The sequence below is a fragment of the Rhinoraja longicauda genome, chromosome 10 (genome assembly GCF_053455715.1).
Source record: "Rhinoraja longicauda isolate Sanriku21f chromosome 10, sRhiLon1.1, whole genome shotgun sequence".
Lineage (NCBI taxonomy): Eukaryota > Metazoa > Chordata > Chondrichthyes > Rajiformes > Arhynchobatidae > Rhinoraja > Rhinoraja longicauda.
Window position 1 is genome coordinate 36439863 of NC_135962.1, and position 20150 is coordinate 36460012.

The 20150-nt window shown below is 38.2% G+C and overlaps 1 protein-coding gene across 1 annotated transcript; it reads left to right on the forward strand.

Moving 5' to 3' along the window:
• Nucleotides 1-1561: 1561 nt before the first annotated feature.
• LOC144597657 (TATA-box-binding protein-like) lies at nt 1562-17263 on the forward strand. Its single transcript, XM_078407178.1, has 6 exons — nt 1562-1629; nt 3868-3955; nt 6862-6953; nt 7077-7244; nt 13429-13523; nt 17187-17263. The coding sequence occupies exons 1-6, from the start codon at nt 1562-1564 to the stop codon at nt 17261-17263; spliced, it is 588 nt and encodes a 195-aa protein (XP_078263304.1).
• Nucleotides 17264-20150: the final 2887 nt, after the last annotated feature.

The window sequence follows — 20150 nt, forward strand, 5'->3', positions numbered from 1 at the left end:
AAAGCTGCTCTCTGGTCTCTAAATTCTTCTTAACATCTCTCTGAGAAAATACATCATGATTTCCACTATCCATCTAATGAAGGTGGTTTAATTTTTCATCTAGTTACGGAGTCACTGCTTATGTTGTGTCTTCGGTTCCTACATAGGCTTGTTTCAAGACATAACAAATTCTAAGATGGATTCTTGGACTTTAAACTCAGTCAATAGTCTTCCAATTTAAAAAAAAAACACATAATGCTTGAGTAGTCAAGAGTGTTTTGTTGTCATATGCTCCAGATAGAACAATGAAATTCTTACTTGTAGCTCAGTGGGTCAGTTGGCATCTCACAATGATATGGATAGATAGTATTTCGGGTTGGGACCTTCTGAAGAAGGGCTCTGACCTGAAACATTGCTTATCTATGCCCACTGAGTTACTCCACACTTTGTTTGTGATTTTGTTTGTAAACCAGTTCCTTGAAACTTTGAATACGTCAAGTTGACAAACCTCCAATGTGACAGACCTTAGTGAGTGGGTTGATGTGGTGGGTTCCATCCCAGCATAGCAAACTTGTGGCCTTCAGCAAACACGTTGATGTCTATTTCCAAGAATGCACAGTATGACCTTGAACTTCTTTGCCAAGTCTTTGTAAATAGTTGGTTGGTATCACTCATGATTTATTTCTCTATCCTCTGGCGTGCGTGCATTGGAGTGGCAGGTGGGGAAACACTGAACATCGCTGGTAGCTGCTCACTTAGAATGGAAGATAAGCTAATGGGTTTAATTTTGTGTATTTATTTTCTGCAGAAGAGTTAGAAGTTATATATTTGGTAAGCCAGAAGTTGATTGCAAAGGTTGTAAGTTTAGCAACCATTTTACATTTTAAATAAAATCCAGATTGATATTTCAGTGTAAAACTGGAGATCATTGTGTTGTAATCCTTCAGTCAAGATGTTCAATCAATGTTTTAATTTCCCTTTTCTGATTATGATAATGTTCCCTTCACTCGACCTATTGTACTTAAGATTGGCCTGATTGTATTTATGTATAGTATTGTCTGATTTAATTGGACAGCATGCAAAGCAAAACTTGTCACTGTACCTTGGTACACTTGACAATAAAGAACCTTAAACTAAACCTGGTGTTATAAAGGTGATGCTGCACTATATGATTTTTAACAAAATGTTTTGTATTGAAAAAAATTCTTCTGTTTAGGATGATCTCTCAACAACTGATTCCCATGTCTTTGAATCCTTGATTCCATATGATTCAGACCTAACAATTCAGACATCTTGTTACACTCACCTGCTTCTGCAGCCTCCGGAATTATCTACAGAGCTTACCTCAGCAGATCTTAGTTTCCTCAGTGATGACCCAGATCAACAGAATGATGATGATGATGCAAAAGACTCGAACAGTCAGCAGCAAATGGTAAAGCAGTGCCAACTGCTGTCAGACGTCGAGAATAGTGATGGTATTGCCACACCCGGACATGACATTAGCCAATTGCCATACCAATCAACAAATGAAGGAATTGCTACCCCAGTTGATTATGAATCATCATCCATGTGCCCAGTACCAATGACTTCCATGACACCTGTAACACCAATGACCCCAGTAAAATGTTCTGGAATATGTCCACAGTTACAGTAAGTATTTTCACTGGCAAGATTATCTCTTTAAAAAGTATACCTCTATTTATCATGTAGGAAATATTTTAAGCAAAGTATTTATTGTTAAGAGTATTTGTCATGAAATTCTGAATGTTATTTCTGTTGCGCAAGAATTTCTAGCATCTTTTAGTTGTGCTTGAATTTGCTTCTTCGTTTTTGTGACCATGGCATAAACTACCTTGCTTTGTGTCGAAGGTGGAACATTCAGCATATGGCTCATCCTCACTTATATCTCTAAACAAAATGATCTGATAGTAGGACTAGTTTCATTTTTAAACCTTGCTTGTCAGCATCATAGGGAACTGGTGTACCTGAAGCTGTTAAAAAAATGTCAGTTATGATTATCAAACTGATTTTTGAAAGTCCTGATTCCTTCTCAAATGAGCATGTGAATGTAGAATCCCCCTTTCAGCTTCTTTACTTGATCATGGAAACACAGTGGGTGTCTCACAGAACACTGTGTCCTGGCTTTATCATAGGATTCGGGAATCTAGACTGTTAAAATCTGGCTCCTAATCTAAGCAGAACAATTTATTCCTTGAGTAGGAAGGAACTGCAGATGCTGGTTTAACCCGAAGACAAAATGCTGGAGTAACTCAGTGGGACAGGCAGCATCTCTGGAGAGAAGGAATGGGTGACGTTTTGGGTCGAGACCCTTCTTCAGATGTTTTAAAGCACTTGAAGATGTACTGTGTACAGCAAACAAAAACTTGATTTGCCAATATTCAACATGTGACATTTCAACAAAATAGGATTTCAAATCCTTACAGATTTTTAAATATAAACTGACCAAAAGGATAGAGGAAGTTTTCTTTCTCCTCACCCTCCCTAATTCTACTGCTGTACTTGATGTTACCAGCCCAACACCAGTATACTCCCTCAGGCTCTCCTGCCACAATTTGTTTTCTATGACCCTACCATGCACCAGGCCATTCATCCCATCCATTTGATCCTTGTTTAAAGCTTCAGTAGAACTCCTTATTCATTCCCCAAGATTTCCATCTGCATTCCCATTCGCCAGCATTCTAACCCTTCTACAAGGTATCTTGAAATCAGCCTTTCAAAGACAGAATTAAGAGTGTTTAAGAGAGAAATTACGTGTTTAATTGTCATGTATTTCGACAACAGAACAATGCAATTAAATTCTTACCTGCAGCAGCATAACAGGACAGTAAACACTATACATAGATAATATCTAATAAACAAAAATTCTATAAAATAATAATTAGTGTGAAATAAAACGGCAAGTTCTAAGTTAACCCCAAGTTTATATAACATATTATATTTGTTAAATTACTGCAATCAATGTTCTGACATATAGGACACGGGATGAAATAACACACCCCTCAATAATATACCAATACCTCAGATTATCATAATACATTGGCCCAAATTTTGCGAGAATGGAACTTAACCACATTATTTTGCTCTTGTGCTCAGCATTTACTTTGTAATTTGCTGGTTGTGTGAGCTGTAAATTATAAATCCAGCAAAACATAAATAATGTTGGAATGAGAATTTATTGTTCAGGTGTACTTTTTTGGGTCAAAATAGCATGCAATTACAGAATCATTTCTAGACTTAAAAAGCACCAACCTTGTGCTACTGAATTAACTATTCTTGCACAAACTTTTAGATGTAAAAAAAGTAATGAGATAAAGGATATAATTTCTGCTCGTCTTGCCTGTGATTGTGTCGTGACCCACATTACTTCTATTTTTCCTTTCCCTTCCCAATTTTTGTAAAAGCAACTGAATTATGATTGCTACCACAAAATTGGCCTGCCACTAATATTCCTTTCACCTGTTCAGTTTCATTTTCTAAAATTAAATCCAAATTTCCTCCACTCTTGTTGGACTTGCTCACATGGTGGCTAAAATGTATTCCTGAATGCAATTCAGGAATTCTGTTCTCAGAACATTTTGCATTACAGTATCTTTGTCCTAATTAATATCAGGGTAAGTGAAATATTTCAATGTTACTGACTTAATTTTTGAGAAGGACAAAAACATTTGCTTCCATATTTGATGTTCTCTCTCCATCTAATTGCTTGGAAGTCTTTAATGCAAGGCCCCTTTTTGCTATTTGGTCTTCATTTGTTTCATATTTCATTTCAGAAACAGGGAATAATGCATTAGTGTAACTCAGAATATCCTGCAATATCAGATCATACAGTAAATCAGCGCAAATATCTTTTGCTTTTATGCTCCATAGAAACATTGTTTCCACTGTTAACATGGACTGCAAATTGGACCTAAAGAGAATAGCACTTCAAGCACGGAATGCAGAATATAATCCAAAGGTAATTATTTCAAACAAATAATTTCACTTATGTACCTATTAGGAGTATATAAAATTATGAGAGGCATAGATCGGGTGGACCGTCAGAACCTGTAATTTGAGAGGGGAAAAGTTTAAAGGAGATGTGGGAGAAAAGTTTTTTTTCACACAGAGATGGTGGATGCCTGGAACGCTGTGGCGGAGGTGATACTGGAGGCAGATATGATAACCTCTCTTGTAGCCAGGCACCGAAGATAGAATACAGCACAGGATAAGACCCTTTGGCCCACAATATCCGTGCTAATCATAATGCCAAGTTAAACTAATCTCCTTTGCCCGCTTAGCAGATATTAAGCCATGGTTTGCCATACGACTTCTTCACTACTTTAGCCATTTGTTCTTGAGATCCTTGAATTTTTACACTTTGATCCCTCTGTTTCTCAATGCTGATAGGCCCTCTTATTTCCAAAGCACATCGCCTTGCACTTATTAGGATGAAATGTCAACTTGATTTTGGTCTCACCATTAGGTCTAGGCAGAACATCCATAGTTCTACAGATTCACGAAACTCCAAATCTTGTTTGTAAACAGTTGTCCCTTTTACTGTGCTCTATAGTTCCAGGCAGATGATGTGGCCTTTATGCATTTATGATATCAATCCAATTTACTCTGGAATGTCAGAGGTTGAGGGGAGCCTTGAAAGAAGTATATAAAATTAGGAGAGGGATAGATAGGGTAGACAGTCAGTGCCTTTTATTTCCCAGGGTGGAAATGCCAAAGATAGGCCATAGCTTTAAAGTTTAAAGGAGATGTGCGGGGCAAGTCTTTTACACAAAGAGTGGTGGGTGCCTGGAACGTGTTGTCAGGGTTGGTGGTGGAAGCTGATACAAAAGACGCATTTAAGAAGCTTTTAGATAGGTACACGGATATGCAGGGATTGGAGGGATATGGATCATTTGCAGGCAGGGGAGATTAGTTTAACTTGGCATCATGTTCACCAGGGATATTGTAGGCTGATAGGCTTGTTCCCGTACTGTATTATTCTATGAAAATAGACACAAAATGCTGGAGTAATTCAGTGGGACAGGCAGCATCTCTGGAGAGAAGGGATGAGTGACAATTTGGGTCAAGAGCCTTCTTGAAGACCAGCACCCGCAGTTCCTTCCTACACACCGTATTATTCTACGTTCTATCCCACACACAATCTTTTGCAGATCAGTAGTTTACTTCTGGGAGAATAGTGCCATCTTTTTCCCTCATCTCAGAAATTAATCACCATTTCCAAGACAACTAGATATTTTCTTGGGTATTAAAAGTGCCCCATGTGTGATCTCAATAAAATCCTGTCCAATTTAAGCTAAACGTATTTACTCTTGTATATCAATTTCTGTGCAACGGAAGTCAAGATACAATTACCCTTCCTGATTGTTTCATGTATCTGCAGTTGGATTTTATGTTGTTTGTTTGATGGACTGGAGGGTGTGGTGTTCCTCAGCGTTGGTACAATGACCACTGTTTTTCTTTAGGACATAGTTTCCAAGCATGCACAAAAAGGTTGGAAGCATAATGACCTGCAAGGAGGATATTAATAAATTCAAGGAAGCTGTTTTATAATGCTCCTCCGGTCCTCAGGCTGACTGCTATTGTCAGCAACAAAATAAGCTTTTAATCTGTGTAGGAAAGAACTGCAGATGCTGGTTTAAATCGAAGGTAGACACAAAATGCTGGAGTAACTCAGCGGGTCAGGCAGCATCTCTGCAGAAAAGGAATGGGTGACGTCACCCATTCCTTCTCTCCAGAGATGCTGCCTGACCCGCTGAATTACTCCAGCATTTTGTGTCTACCTAAGCTTTTAATCTATTACTCTGACCTCAACCTCTTTCCTCAGCAACTGTAAAAAATGTTTGTTCTATATACAGTAGAACAGAACAGCATAGGAACAGATATTGTATCTTCATTTCTCAATCTAATATATTTACTAAGAATTATGATGCCCAGTGAATATTATGTTAGTACAAGTAGTTGTAACATATCACCATGTAATCCCATATGGCCAGTAAATCAAATCACATTATCTTTAGCTTAATTCTCTTAATTCATTACATCATTCATCTTGTGAAAGACATCTGAATTAGAGCACCTTTGATCTTAATCTTTTACTATTTTCTCTGATGTGACAATATTCACTGCAATATTACAATGAAATTAACTGTCTTTGCCTGTCACACTCCATACCCACACTGCTATGCAGCTCTCTGGGTTGAGTTTTTCTCTTCAGACTTATTCAAAAAGTTCTTCTCTCTCGAACCATGCTTTTAAGCTCGCATAATAACAGCAAAAATAAATTTGACAAAAGAAGCTTACCAAGGAACATGTAAAGCTTCTGTAATTGTATTGGGAATGTTTAATTTAGTAAGTTACTGATATTTACTGTCCAGTTGGAGATGTGGTGAGATGAAGCTGGCAGCTTCTCTGCCTGGAGACAATCACTGCTGCTCACTTTTTGCACTGCTTTGTCTCTATTGGGCAGTGAGGGTATTTACAACAGAGGAGAATATAGCCTTGCAGAGCACAACAAAAATGTCAAGTCCAAATGAGGTTGTTATTCAGAATAGATATAGTAAACAAGTCAAACACTCCTCTTGATTATGTAAGCTTTAAAAAAAATTATGATGCGTATTATTTCTCTTGGGACCCTTTTCCAAAATGTTTGTCATGTCTTGCCTCTAACTAAAATTTTGTCATGTACTCTTACCACGATGTATAAGAGACAGAATTTGTGTCAGCTTTTTGTATGTTTTAGATAAAGAAGCTTCTTATTTCCTGTAGCACTTGGCAAGATCATGCAAAGTGAAAATTATGATCGTATTCAGCAATAAATAATTAGTATAAATGATTTTATTTTTACTGACTTGTTCTTTACATTAGCGGTTTGCTGCAGTGATAATGCGGATAAGAGAACCCAGAACGACAGCTCTAATCTTCAGTTCAGGCAAGATGGTATGCACGGGAGCTAAAAGGTACGGTATCCTGCTTCTGATAAATTACTTAAATATAACATCACCTGTGATAGGTTACAAGTGTTCAATGTAACTGATTTTAATTAACATGGAACCTTTATTTCTTTTTCTTCAACCTAACAGTGAAGAACAATCCCGATTAGCAGCTAGAAAATTTGCTCGTGTTGTTCAGAAACTTGGATTTCCAGCAACATTTCTTGATTTTAAAATCCAGAACATGGTTGGAAGCTGTGATGTGAAATTTCCCATCAGATTAGAGGGTTTGGTTCTTACCCACCAACAGTTCAGCAGGTATAAAATAATCATTCAGGACTGGCTCTCTTGTAATTAATTTCAAGCCAAAATGGATCAATTTGAAATTAAATATAGTTAAAAATATTTCATAAAATGAAAAGGGTGTGGTACAACCATAATGTTCCACAAGTTTTTAAAACAGCAATGGCCAAGTAAAGAGCATCAATTTGTGATTTTTCATGACAAACCTCTATTAAATTATTCCATTTTGGTTCTATGAGCTTGCTGATCAGTCCAACTAACATGTGATACTTTCCACCAGAGAGAGAGAGAGAGAGAGAGAGAGCTTCACCAAATTCCAGACGATGAAACAGCTCTTACTTTTTGAATTAATTGATTTCACCATCAATCACTACTATCTTAAAATCAGTTTCCCAAAGGAACTGATTGACGCAATATTATTGAGAATCAAAATTTCTTTTTGCTATTGGGAAAAGTGGTGCTGAAAGTTATATAGAATAACCAGACTAGTGACTGAGATGCGGAAATTTTCCATATGCATTTGATTCAATAACCACAAATATGTGATACAAGATTTAGTAAAAAGGCGATGGAATCATTAATAGACATTTTTGCTTGCACACAACTTTGTAAACCCAAATTCGGTGCTGTGAAGAATTGAATGCTTGTTAAAAGATTTTATGTTTGGGGTGCACTATTTCTAAAAGTTAAAATTAGCACTTGGTCAGAAATTGCTGGGGAAATAATGAAGCATTTAACAGCATCTGCCATTATCAGTTTTATTTTTAAATCAAGTCATTTATCATAATGAAAATATACAGTAAACCCTTGTTACAACTGACCATGGGGGGGGGGATTAGTGTCCGTTATTAACAATTGTCCGCTATAACCGAGTAAACGCTTACTGAATAATAATCATTGTATTAGTAGTAGAAACAAAGAACTGCAGATGCTGGTTAATACACCAAAAGATACAAAGTGCTGGAGTAACACAGCTGGTTAGGCAGCATCTCTGGATAGGTGACGTTATGAGTTGAGACCCTTCTTCAGACTCTGTCGGGAACTGGGCCTGGAATCCAGATGAGCTGATGGCCCTGGTCTGTTGGCGGCCGAGGGAGAGGCGAGGATTGGCAGAGTCATTGGTCATGGCTCGTGAGCAGCCGGAGTGCAGGTAAGGGGCAGGGATGGTGGCGGTGGCAGTAGCTCTGGCCTAGAAGCAGCCGGGGAGGCAGTGAAGGTCTGCGTCGGCAGCTCAGCCTTGCGGAAAATATCGATCGGTCCAGCCTGGAAGTGGCCGGGAAGGTGGTGCGGGCCGGGGGTGACGTCGGCAGCCTGGCTTGGCTGTGAAGGTTGGTAGGTCCATCGACAGTAACTGAAATCCGTTATAGAGGTCCATAATAACAGGGGTTTACTGTAGACCACAAGTTCTGAATCTACAAAATTTTTGTACTGTTGCAGTGCAAACTTTTCTGCACTGTTGGCATGCACAAGTCCAAAAAAATTAATTATCTCATCCTAAAATTCTTCATTGAAGTACAATGCATGTTTTAAATGGCCAATTTTAAGATAAAGTATAAATATTTCTGTAAGTACTGTAAAGTGTCCAATGCAATGAATTGTCCATCTCCAGCCAGCTACTACCTGGTATTTAGGATCAGAAGCCCAGTAAAAATATATTTACTTCACTATGGCAATGAAAAATAATTGAGCAAGTGAGAATAATTGCAAAACACAAAGTGTAGCAGTAGCTCAGTGGATCAGGCAGCATTTGTGAACAGAACCCAAAGATCAGGAAAGATCACTTGTAACATTTCCAGAAGTTGTTGATTTTACCAAACCTTCACAGGGTAATCCTAACGTTAATGCTGCTGATTCCCATTAACTTAGGATTTATGTTGAATGATGTTCATAATGTTAATTTTCTGCATTTGTCAGACCAGACTACAAGAAGCAAAACACTTTTGTTTTAAATATATCATTACAAATACAAAAAAAGGACAGTGATTGGAACAGCGCTGTTGAATGAGAGTAATCATCTGATACATTCAAAAACTATTAACATCAAGGAAATTAAAAGTATTAGAAATTAACAACATTTTATTTTGACATATGCAAACACCCTCTCGGGTAATCCCTTGTGACTAGGTACCTCTTGCTTCCACTCTGACTTTGTGGGTGAACAATATCCAATGAGTTTGGGATTTCCATATTGACAATAAATCCTGATATGGGTGGCGCTTAAACACTGATAATTTCCTGCAAATCCTGATTCTTTATTTTAATCTCCTGCATTACTATCAATTCAATATCCCATCACTTCTTAATAATTCAATCCAATTTTAAATTGCCACCAGATGGCAGTCTAACTTGTTGGTCACAACTAAGTGTGAACACGTTACTTAAGTTGCCTATAATTGAGATTTCCTTGAATCATAAACTTATCTGACGGGAACCAAAATTTACACAACAACTTCTTCCTGTCTGTTCTATCTGTCTCAAAGGACAAGTATTTTCTTTAGCTGCCCGTAGAACCATAGAGCCATACAGCATGGAAAATATCTCCAGGCCCAATTCGTCCATGCCAACCAACATGCCCCATCCATGCTAGTCCCATTTTCCCACATTTCTCTAAACCTTTCCTCTCCATGTACCCGTCCAAATATCTTTTAAATATTATTATTGTACTTGCCTCAACTATTTCCACTGATACCTGTTTCCATAGAGTCATCACCCCCTGTGTGAAAAAGTTGCCCCTATTCAATCTTTCCCCTCTCACCTTAAACCTGATTATACCCTCTAATTCTTAAATCCCCTATCCTGGGAAAAAAAGACTCTTATACATTCACCCTATCTATTTTTTCATTGAATTTTTAATAAATATAATGAATCTGTTTTTATACTAAGTGACATTTCAACAACAAAAACGCCGGGGGAATTTAGTGCTGTCATGTTCCTGGATGATCATAATTTGACTAGCTCTGTTAAATTTAAATTATTTAATTGGAATCTGATGCCATTCCTGTGATTTATTACTTTCCTTTTTCCAATCAGTTAAGTGGAATTGTATTGAGTATATTAAATGTAAACTTGTAATGCTAGTTAGAATATGATCTCATTGGACATTATTGCGTTTGTTTTTGGCTGAGCTGGTATTTATTTTCTATTTCCAACTGGTTTTGAAAAAGCTGGTTCTGAGCTGCCATCTTGAACTGGTATAGGTATTAGTTTATTATGTCACATGTACTGAGATAGTGATTTTTTTAATTTGCGTGCTATTCAATTAAATCAGATCATGCTATACGTGAGTATATTCAAGCCGTGCACCAGTGCAACAAATAATGCAAAGAGAAAAATACCGGTGCAGAATATAGTTTTACAGCATTGTAGTATTAACACTCCACAGAAAATGTCTAATGTTTGCAATGCAGTAGGTTGAAAAAATGGAACTATGACCTTCAGTAGTCCGATAACAGCGGGGAAGAAGCTGTTCCTAAGTCTGGTGGTACAATACTTTCAAGCTTTTATATCTCTGCCTGATGGAAGTGGGGAGAAGAGGAAATGACCAGGGTGAAAAAGGTCTTCATGTTGGTTGCTTTCCCGAGGAGCATGGAGTGAAGATGGATATGTGTGAAGTGTAGATGAACCAGACTAGTGAAGACTGCACCAGTCTTTCTGGTGAAGGTTCTCCTATTCGGTTTTTGGGTAGAGAGTTCTAGGATTTACACTTAGCAATAGTGAAAGAACTATTTTTCTGTGTCAGGATGAGGTGGTATTGAGGGGAACCTGAAGGTGCAGATTTTGTCCTCCTTGGTGGTAGAATATCACGTCCTTCAGTGTTAAACTTATCTGTATCACCCACTGATTAGTATTTGTAGCTGCATGGGCCAGAAATTAGTTTTTGTAATACTGTTTAACTGACAACAGGATCTGCAAATTGTTGATATTACACACTAACATTACACTGATTGAAAGTTACTGTCAAAGTGAAAAATTACATAGCCACTTTATCTTCAGTAAATGCAATGTCCCTAAAAAATGAGATGTTAATGTAAGCGGCCAGTCCCAAGAAAAAAAACAACTTCTGTGAGATAAAGTGAATATTAAGGCTATTCTTCAAAAGCAAGGGAGTTCATGTGTTGATATTTGAGTGTCTGCCAGCAGGGGAGGGGATAAGCATCTATTTTGTGATGATTGCCATCACAGTGCAATATTTTGTTCACCTGCTCAGAGTGAATCTAGAGCAGATGTTCATTACTGAACCATTAATGAAAGCCATCATAAAGTTAATTAAAAAAACCTGTGAAGACGGGTAACAAGTAAGTAAAGAATCAGACGGGTAACAAGTAAGTAAAGAATCAGACAGGTGATATGTCACGGAATGAAAGACTGTTCATTCTGAGCAGTCAATATTCAGATCATCATTAGACAATGATGAGCATATTCAAAGCAATAGAAATACTTGTAATACTTGACAACAAGCATTTCAGAGGAAAAACCCATTATTGATTGCACTGTGTGAGAGAATTGATTCACCAGAATTTCTGGATATTGGCTGTGCAATTTATACAAGAATTTATACAAGAAAGCGTAAGGTGGAAAGCATAAGGTTCAGCACAGTGCTTCAATTTCATTAGCATCTGGCACAGGTGATATGCTAAATAAAATATGAATGTACATGTTTTGTGACAAGATTATTTGTTGTATATAGAAAGGTTGAATGGCCTGAATCCACTGCATATTGAAATAGATGCAGTGAGAGGGCAATGGCAAAATAGAGCTTGTTTGAAAGCTCTGAAGGATTTCTGAGAGAAGTCTTAGTTTAGTTTAGTTTAGAGATACAGCATGGAAACAGCCCTAACACTAATTCTATGTTAACCCACATTCTGATGCACTCCCTGCACACATGGGGCAATTCACAGAGGCCAGTTAACCTGCAAACCCGAATGTCTTAGGGATGTGGGAGGAAACCTGAGCACCTGGAGGAAACCCGCATGGTCACAGGGAGAATGTGCTAACTCCACACTGACAGCACCTGAGATCAGGATCGAACCCGCGATTCTGGTGCTGTTGGACAGCAACCCTACCAGCTACGCCACTATGCTGCCATAGTACAGCAGACTTGAAATTAGTGATATTAACTTAAGCCAGTCTAGCCAGAGGGCAAATGGGAGACTAAACACAGTCACTATGTGCATTGGGGACAATCCAAAGAGAGAAATTGAGCAAATGTTAGTTCCTATGATGGGCATAACCCCATGACCATTTAATAAAGGGCTGTAGAAACTCAGTGGGTCAGGCAGCATTTATGGAGGGAAATGGACAGTCGTCACTTTGAGTTGAGGCTCTTCCTCTAGACTGGCAGTGACTGGCAAGTCATGATGTAGCAGCGAGTCTGAGTGAAAACACAGTCTGAGAGTAGTGGGGATCACTGTACCCCTTCTAGAGAAAGAAGATTAACTTTTTCAAAGAGGGCATATCCTTAAGAGACTTTGCAGTGGAGCAGTATAAAGGCGACACAAAAGACAAGATGCTGGAATCTGGAGTAAACTCAGTAGGTTAGGCAGCATCTGTGGAGAGAAATTGGCAGTGGTCATTTTGGATCGAGTCCTTCTTCTGGACTGGAACCACATAAAGTCAGCCTCACTTTCTTTACAATTTGGGGGTTTCACACGATTCCATCCGCATCAAAGCAGTTTTACTGAATTCCCCCCACATAGTTTTTAATTCATGATTTATCTGGCTGAGCAGCAGTGTGCTATTATTCACCGAGAAGTAAAAATACTGTGACAAGTGTTTGCCAGTAGTATTTATTAAACAATTTGCAAGACATCCTTCATTCTTTAATTTTCAAGCTACATATACTCATGTTTAATTGGCTCGCCTCTAAATCAGAATTATACTGATATTTTCAAAGCAATGAGCATCAGTGTGATAGGAAGGTAAAGCACAATAAATGATTAGAGTGTAGAGGAGATTTGAAAATACTGTAGAGTTGGTGACCCAGATTGGCCAGCCATGGTGAGATGACTTTAGAAAATTATTTGGCTTTTATTTTGAAAAGACTAAGGTTCTGTAGATTTAAGCACTTTACAATTAGAATATACCCTTGCAAGGTGAGAAAGATATAATCAAATTTTTAGAAATCTTAACTGAACCAAAGTATTACATTTTAGGACTGCCTACATTCACAAATTTCATTCTCACTATTTTTCACTTCCAGCTACGAACCAGAATTGTTCCCGGGTCTTATTTACAGAATGGTTAAACCAAGAATTGTTTTGCTCATATTTGTTTCTGGCAAGGTTGTTTTGACAGGTAAAAAAATCTCTAATTCTATATATATTTGTTTTAAGTCTTGCATTTTAAGAATGATTACAGTAAATGCACTTTTAATTTTTGCTACTTGGTACCTATTTCATGAAATATAATTTTTTTTAAACTTTTCTGATGTGGGTAGAACAAGTCTGTAAATGGTTTTAGCACTGAAGTACCTCACTACCTTATGGCATTTAACAAATTTTATTTTAACCTGAAGTGGGATTTGGATTTACATTGTAGATGTCTCATTGCTTTATTACTTATTTTATTTTCTAGATTTTTTGAAAAGCTGTTAATTATTCAGAGTCCTTTCTCTGATTCAAAACATATGTATAAGCACACAAACTTATATTTGTACATATGGTGTAGAGCTTCTACAGACCCCTTTCTTTTTCCAATAATCTAAAGTTAATAAAATGGGTACTGTGAAACTCTAATTCAGCTGCATGTTAAATCATATTACATAAATCATTCATCTTGCAGGTCATCAGTGCAGTCACAGGAGGCCATTTTGACCAGTCCACATGGCCTGTTTACAGACCGTTTAATTCAATTCTATACACGTTCTTTTCTTGTAAACCTTCAAATGATTTTCCTTTGTACTTTCCAATTAACTGTGAACGCACTGCTTGTATCAGGCTCAGAAGCAACGATTTCCACTTTATAACAAATCTCTGAAGAAGGGTCCAATGCCTATCCATGGATGTTGCCTGACGTGTTGAGTTACTCCAACACTTTGTCTTTCTCTGATTTAAAAACTACCATATACCTTATGTCCATCATTTTATATCTATCTCCAGATTGTTAATATGAGCAAATTCTACATATCTAAACAGGAACCTACACTTGTTTCTCTCAATCTTTTCTGCTCTGAGAACAACTCGAGCTTCTTTAGTCTAATCTTGCATCTGAAATCCTTCATACCTGGAACCTATTCACATAAATCTTTTCTGCACCTACTTAAAGATATTTCTATTCTTTATATTTGCTAACCAGAATTAGATGTAAAACATCAATTGTGCTCAAACCAGTTTTTTTTATTGTTCATCATGGCCTTATGACTACTGTATTCTCTGACTCCATTTATGAAGATCAGGAGCCCTTATGCTTTACTCATTACTTTCTCAACATATCCTGCCAATGGCAAGGATTTATGAGCAAAAGCATCAAGGTCCTGTTCTTGCGCACCCTTTCAGAATGTGCCATTTGTCATTTTATCTCTCCCGGTTTTCTCATAAAATTTCTCAAAAATTGCCTGTGTACATATTGCCTCTACCTATTCTGTCAGTACCCATTTGCAAAGTATTTCTGCTTTCTTCATTCAAATTCAGTTTGTCAAACACCAGTTCTTCTTTATTATTTCAGATTATTTTTCCTTGAGTATTATTTCTATCACCTAAAATCTATCACCATTGAGATTAAACTAACTTGCTGGTCGTTGTTTGAGATATCGGTACACCATCCTTTGAACAAGGATGTCACTTTTTCCATTTTCCAGTTTTCAGCACCTCATCCATTTTTAGAGTGTACTGAAAGATTATGGCAAGTTCTTCTGTGGTGTCCATCCAACTAATCTCGGCATCCTAGCATGCATCCTATTTGGTGACTGGCAATGCTTTGAAGTAAGCAAGACTTTTGAATACCATCTTTTTTTGGTCCTCCTTCATCATCAATTTCATCACATCTGTTTTTGGGAGTATCTCATTCTTTAGTGAAGAACAGTGTAAAATATTCCAGGTATGCTCCATGTCCTTTGCACAGATCACCTTATTAGCCTCATCCCCACCTCTTGTTAGTTACAATTTATATGTCTGTGTAAGGCTTTTACTTGCTCTTTATTTATGATTTTATTTTTATCTTCTCGCTTTTCACTTCTCCTTTTGGTGTTTGGAGAATGGATCATGGAATAAAATAAAGGGCATAATAAAGTGAAATCAATAAAATGTTCCATGCAAATAGAGTTTGGTTGGAATCTGGAATCCACCATCTTTACATGTGATCAAGATAGGTTCCATTGTGGTCTTCGGGTGGGGACTAGAGAAACATATAGTCTTGCATAACTATTTTATGATTCTATGATCTCCAATCTAACCTGTGAGGATATGTATTTATTTCTCACGCAGATTGTTTAAGATTAGTTAACTAAAATATTTTAAAAGTTAAGGTGATTGTTGTATTAATAGTCCTCTGTGGTTATGTTCCGAAATATCTGAAAATACAAATGATAGAAAATTTCTACACACTGTAGGTCAGGTCTTTGTAAGTCTCTGCCCCAGTGGGCTGTGGAGGCTCAATAAGTTCATTCAAAACAGGGACACACAGAACAGCAGATGCTGGTTTACAAAAAAAACCACAAAGTACTGGAGTTACTTAGTGGGTCAGGCAGCATCTCTGGAGAATATGGATAGGCAGTGTTTCAGGTTGGGACCCTTTTTCATACTGATTGTGGTGGGGAGAGAAAATGGGTAAGAGAGGTGGGGGCAGGACAAAGTCTGGCAAGTGAGAGGTGGATGAAGGTGAGGGAGCTCAGGTTCCTCTTAAATCTTTCCCTTTTCACTTTAAACATCTGTCCTCTGGTTCTTGAATCCCCTACTCTGGGTAAAATACACTGCATTCACCCTATCTATTCCTCTCATGATTTTATACACTTCTATAAGATCACTGCTCAGCCTCTTGTGCTCCAAGAAATAAAGTCCTAGCCTGCTCAACATCTCCCTATAGCTCAAGCTCTCATGTCCTGACACCATCCACATAAATCTTTTCTGCACTCTTTCCAGCTTAACAACATCCTTCCAGTAGCATGGTGAGCAAAATGAACACAATACTCCAAATGCGGCCTCACAAAAGTTTAGCATAACATTCCAACTTTTCTACTTCATCTGACTGTTGAAGACCAATGTTCCCAAAATGCAATGCCTCGCACTTATCTTCATTAAACTCCATTACTCTTTCCGCAACCCACTTGTTCAGCTGATCAAGATCCTGCTGTAATTATTAATTTCCACCTTTGCTATCTACACTACCACCCACTTTAGTGTCATCTGCAAACTTACTAATCATGCCTTGTACATATTCAACCAAATTGTTAATATAAACCCCATTTTGCGATGGGGCCAGCACCAATCCCTGAGGCACTCCACTAGTCACATGCCTCCAGTCTGAAAAACAACCTTCCATCATTACCGTATGCTTCCTTCCATGATGCCAATTCTATATCCAGTTAGCTAGCTCTGCCTGCGTCCCATGTGATCTAACCTTCCAGAGCAGCCTACCATGGGGAACCTTATCAAATGCCTTGCTGACGACGATGTCTATGTGTTTGCCTTCATCAAGTAACCTTTCTGGTTACTTCTTCAAAAAAACTCAATCAGATTTGTAAGACATTATCTCCCACGTACAAAACCATGCTGACTATCCCTAATCAGTCCCTAGTCAGAGATAAGATATATATGAATTCTATCCAAATGCATATTAATCCTCATGATCCCCTCCATTAATATGGCTAACCCAGATGTTAGACTCACTGGTCTATAGTTCCCAGACTTTTCCTTGCAATCCTTTTTAAATAGAGGTACAACATTAGCCACCCTCCAGTCTTCCGGCACCTCGCCCGTGTGTAATGATAATCAAAAATACTTTAAAATACTTGTTTTTCTCCAGGTGCCAAAGTACGATCGGAGATCTATGAAGCATTTGAGAACATCTATCCCATCTTAAAAGGATTTAAGAAGGCGTAGTGGCAAAAGCAGGATCCTCTAGAGACTGCTTGATACAGTTAGTTCTTCACATATCTACGTAAGAACTGAAATCAATACACACTGCTGAGCATATGAGTGAAAAATGAAATTTCTAAGGCTACACCAAATGTGATTCACAGAGATATATATTCAGAGGGTTAGTTGGGGAGGGGAGGTGGGGAGGGGCTTCCAATTTGAATTCAAACAACACCACCAGCATTTCATACAATCCTCATTGAGCAATATTCCAACTCGAAATTTATTCCATGCAATATTTATGGTTAATTTGAAAACCACCTTGTGATGCAACTAACATTTTTGTTTTGATCCTTTCAGTTGTGTATTTATTAATTTTATTTCTTGGCATCAACTTAGTTATTATATAAGATCATTGCTCAGTTGACTCCTTTCAAGGCTGAAAAAGCCAAAATTCTTAGTTTTTTCCCCCCATTAGCTCAAAATTGTGAAACGATACCATGGCTTTGTGAACTCCAGCTCATGGGTGTCCTATTCATGTCTTAATAACCAGAATTGGACACAGTTCCCAATCCATATTCTGAATTTAGTACTCTACTTTCTGAAGTCTAGTTTATAAACATGATTTCCTTCAATACGTTGCTCTTTAGGTTTAAACAGTTATATCCATTATATAATTATATTTATAACTATCATATAGTTTTGAACTAACTTTTTTTAATTTAACTTTTTCTAATTGTCATTCTTGATTTGGATTGCTGGATCTCCTTGTGTTGTATGTGATTAATTCATTTTTGTCTTTTTATATGCAGCACTTATCTTGCATTCAATTTAAATTAATTATTTAATACATTTATTTTGTTCGTGTCATTCTGTATCTTCACTATTGTTCCTAATTTAATGCCATCTACAAAGATAACTATCTACAAAGACAACTATTTGTTGAACCAAACTGTTAGTATAAATTTGAAAGTAGTGATTCCAATATTAACCTCTGGAGTTGCATATTCAGCACCTTCAGTCCCCCTTTAAGATGTTCTTTGGTAAAACAAAAGACCTATATTATGAACCAATGTTAATTTTGTCTGATGTGAGTGGAAAAGTTTAATGTTTTGGAGGTAATTGTTACATCATTTGTACATCTCTAAGTATTAAGGATACTGACTATTTGAACCAAAATGTTACATGGAAAACATATTGCTGAGCATTCTAAATTTTACCACATCTCAAACTGTAATCATAATTTTGGCAAAAATAAACTTTTTCATTGCAATCTTAATTTTATTTTTTGCACAAGTGGGTGTTTGATATCCTATCTAGAGGTTTTATTGGAAATTTTAAACAATGTGGAAATCTCTTCAGCAAAACAAAGAGGAACTCAACAGATCAGGCAGCTCCTCGGGAGGGAATGGACAGATGACCTTTTGGGTTGGGACCCTTCTTTGAAATTTCTGTTGACTTTCTTTCCAGCACGCTGTGCTTATTGTTTCTCTGTGTAGAACTAGAGTGCTTGGACCAATGTTTCTCTGCGTAGAGCCATGTACCTTGGACCAAATTTTTCTATGGGAATTCATGGACTGGCCCACTGAAGAGGAGACATCTAGTCGGGGAGATTTGGATGTTTTATAGTGCACAAGGGGAAAATAGTCACATGCAATACATTAGGCCTTTACTGTCTGGTATTCCTGCTCTGTATGAAGTGGAGAGAGCTTCATTGGAGATGGAGGGTCAAAGTGAAGATTAAAAGGATTGGGTAGGATTTAGGGAAATAACAGATGGTTAGATTAGGTAGAAAATTGGGGAGAGTCAGGAACATGTTCAGTTGTGCTGAGGAGATTAGCGGTGAAGTAGTTGGGGAAAGTAGTTATTCAGGATCGGGTAATAAAAAAATTTAGGTCGCCAAACTGAAGGAAAATGTACACCATCAATATTTTCGAATGGGTGGAACCCCTCTTTAAATTGTGAATCAAGCCTCAACTTTCCAGTTAAAGTCAGCTATGGGGAACTTGCAGGCCTTGCATGAGTGACAACATTTAACACAAGCATTGTACAGTGCAGTCTCACTGGCTTCAGTGGCCTGGTACATTGAGCACATGGAAGTGCCTGCAATCCCTCTGGTCCAAGAATCCATTCTCCAAGCTCAAAATAACTTTACATGGCTAAATTTTGGGGAATCTTTGGTCTAAACATTTATGTAATCATATATTTATGTGATTAGTCTACCAGGTGGTGGTGTGTTGGTGGCGTGAGCCACAGGGTGTTGCATGTGTCTAGTGCCCTGGTATAAATCCAGATGCCGCTGGCTAGCACTTTTGCGAAAAAGGGAGCCGAGTGCGTAAGCCTCCCCCTGCCAGTACATAACCTCTGCATCATCAAGAATCTCGCAGTGCCTCCTCGTGGCAACACATGTTAACTGGGGCCACCTTCAGTCCAAGGCTAAACTGCCAGAGATCCGACGTGCAGGCCCGCCGGCGTGTGGACACGTCCTGACGTCCATCAACCAGGTCCCAACTATGGGTTAAATAGCACCCCGCTGCCTTGTTGGTAAGGCTTAGGTAAGCCAAAGGCACTGGAGCTGGAGTCCCTAAAGACAGTCGGCTGATCCCTCGCGTGTCCACCTTCTGGCAACTCCTGCAACCGAGTAGGCCCCAGGTGCAGCAGCCACGCCATTCCTCTGGAATCAGCCTACCAGGTCGAGAGGGGAATACAGATGCTGGGCAAGTTTGTATTCCCATTTACCTGCCCAGGCTCATCAGCCAAATCAAATGGAGAGGACACTTCATCCTTGCTGGGCAAAGATGAAAAATTCCCCTCTCCAAGCAGGACAACGCCAAGCCGCACCATCATCTCTCCCAGATGGACGGATGCCACTAACATTAACCACTGGGTGGCGCCAGCAATCGCTGCCACA

What these genes read in the sequence shown, in the direction of transcription:
- LOC144597657 (XM_078407178.1), top strand. Translation starts at nt 1,562, where the DNA reads ATGACTTCCATGACACCTGTAACACCAATGACCCCAGTAAAATGTTCT. An exon ending in GGAATATGTCCACAGTTACA is followed by an intron (nt 1,630 to 3,867) that starts GTAAGTATTTTC and finishes TATGCTCCATAG; the next exon opens with AAACATTGTTTCCACTGTTA. An exon ending in ACCCACCAACAGTTCAGCAG is followed by an intron (nt 7,245 to 13,428) that starts GTATAAAATAAT and finishes TTTCACTTCCAG; the next exon opens with CTACGAACCAGAATTGTTCC.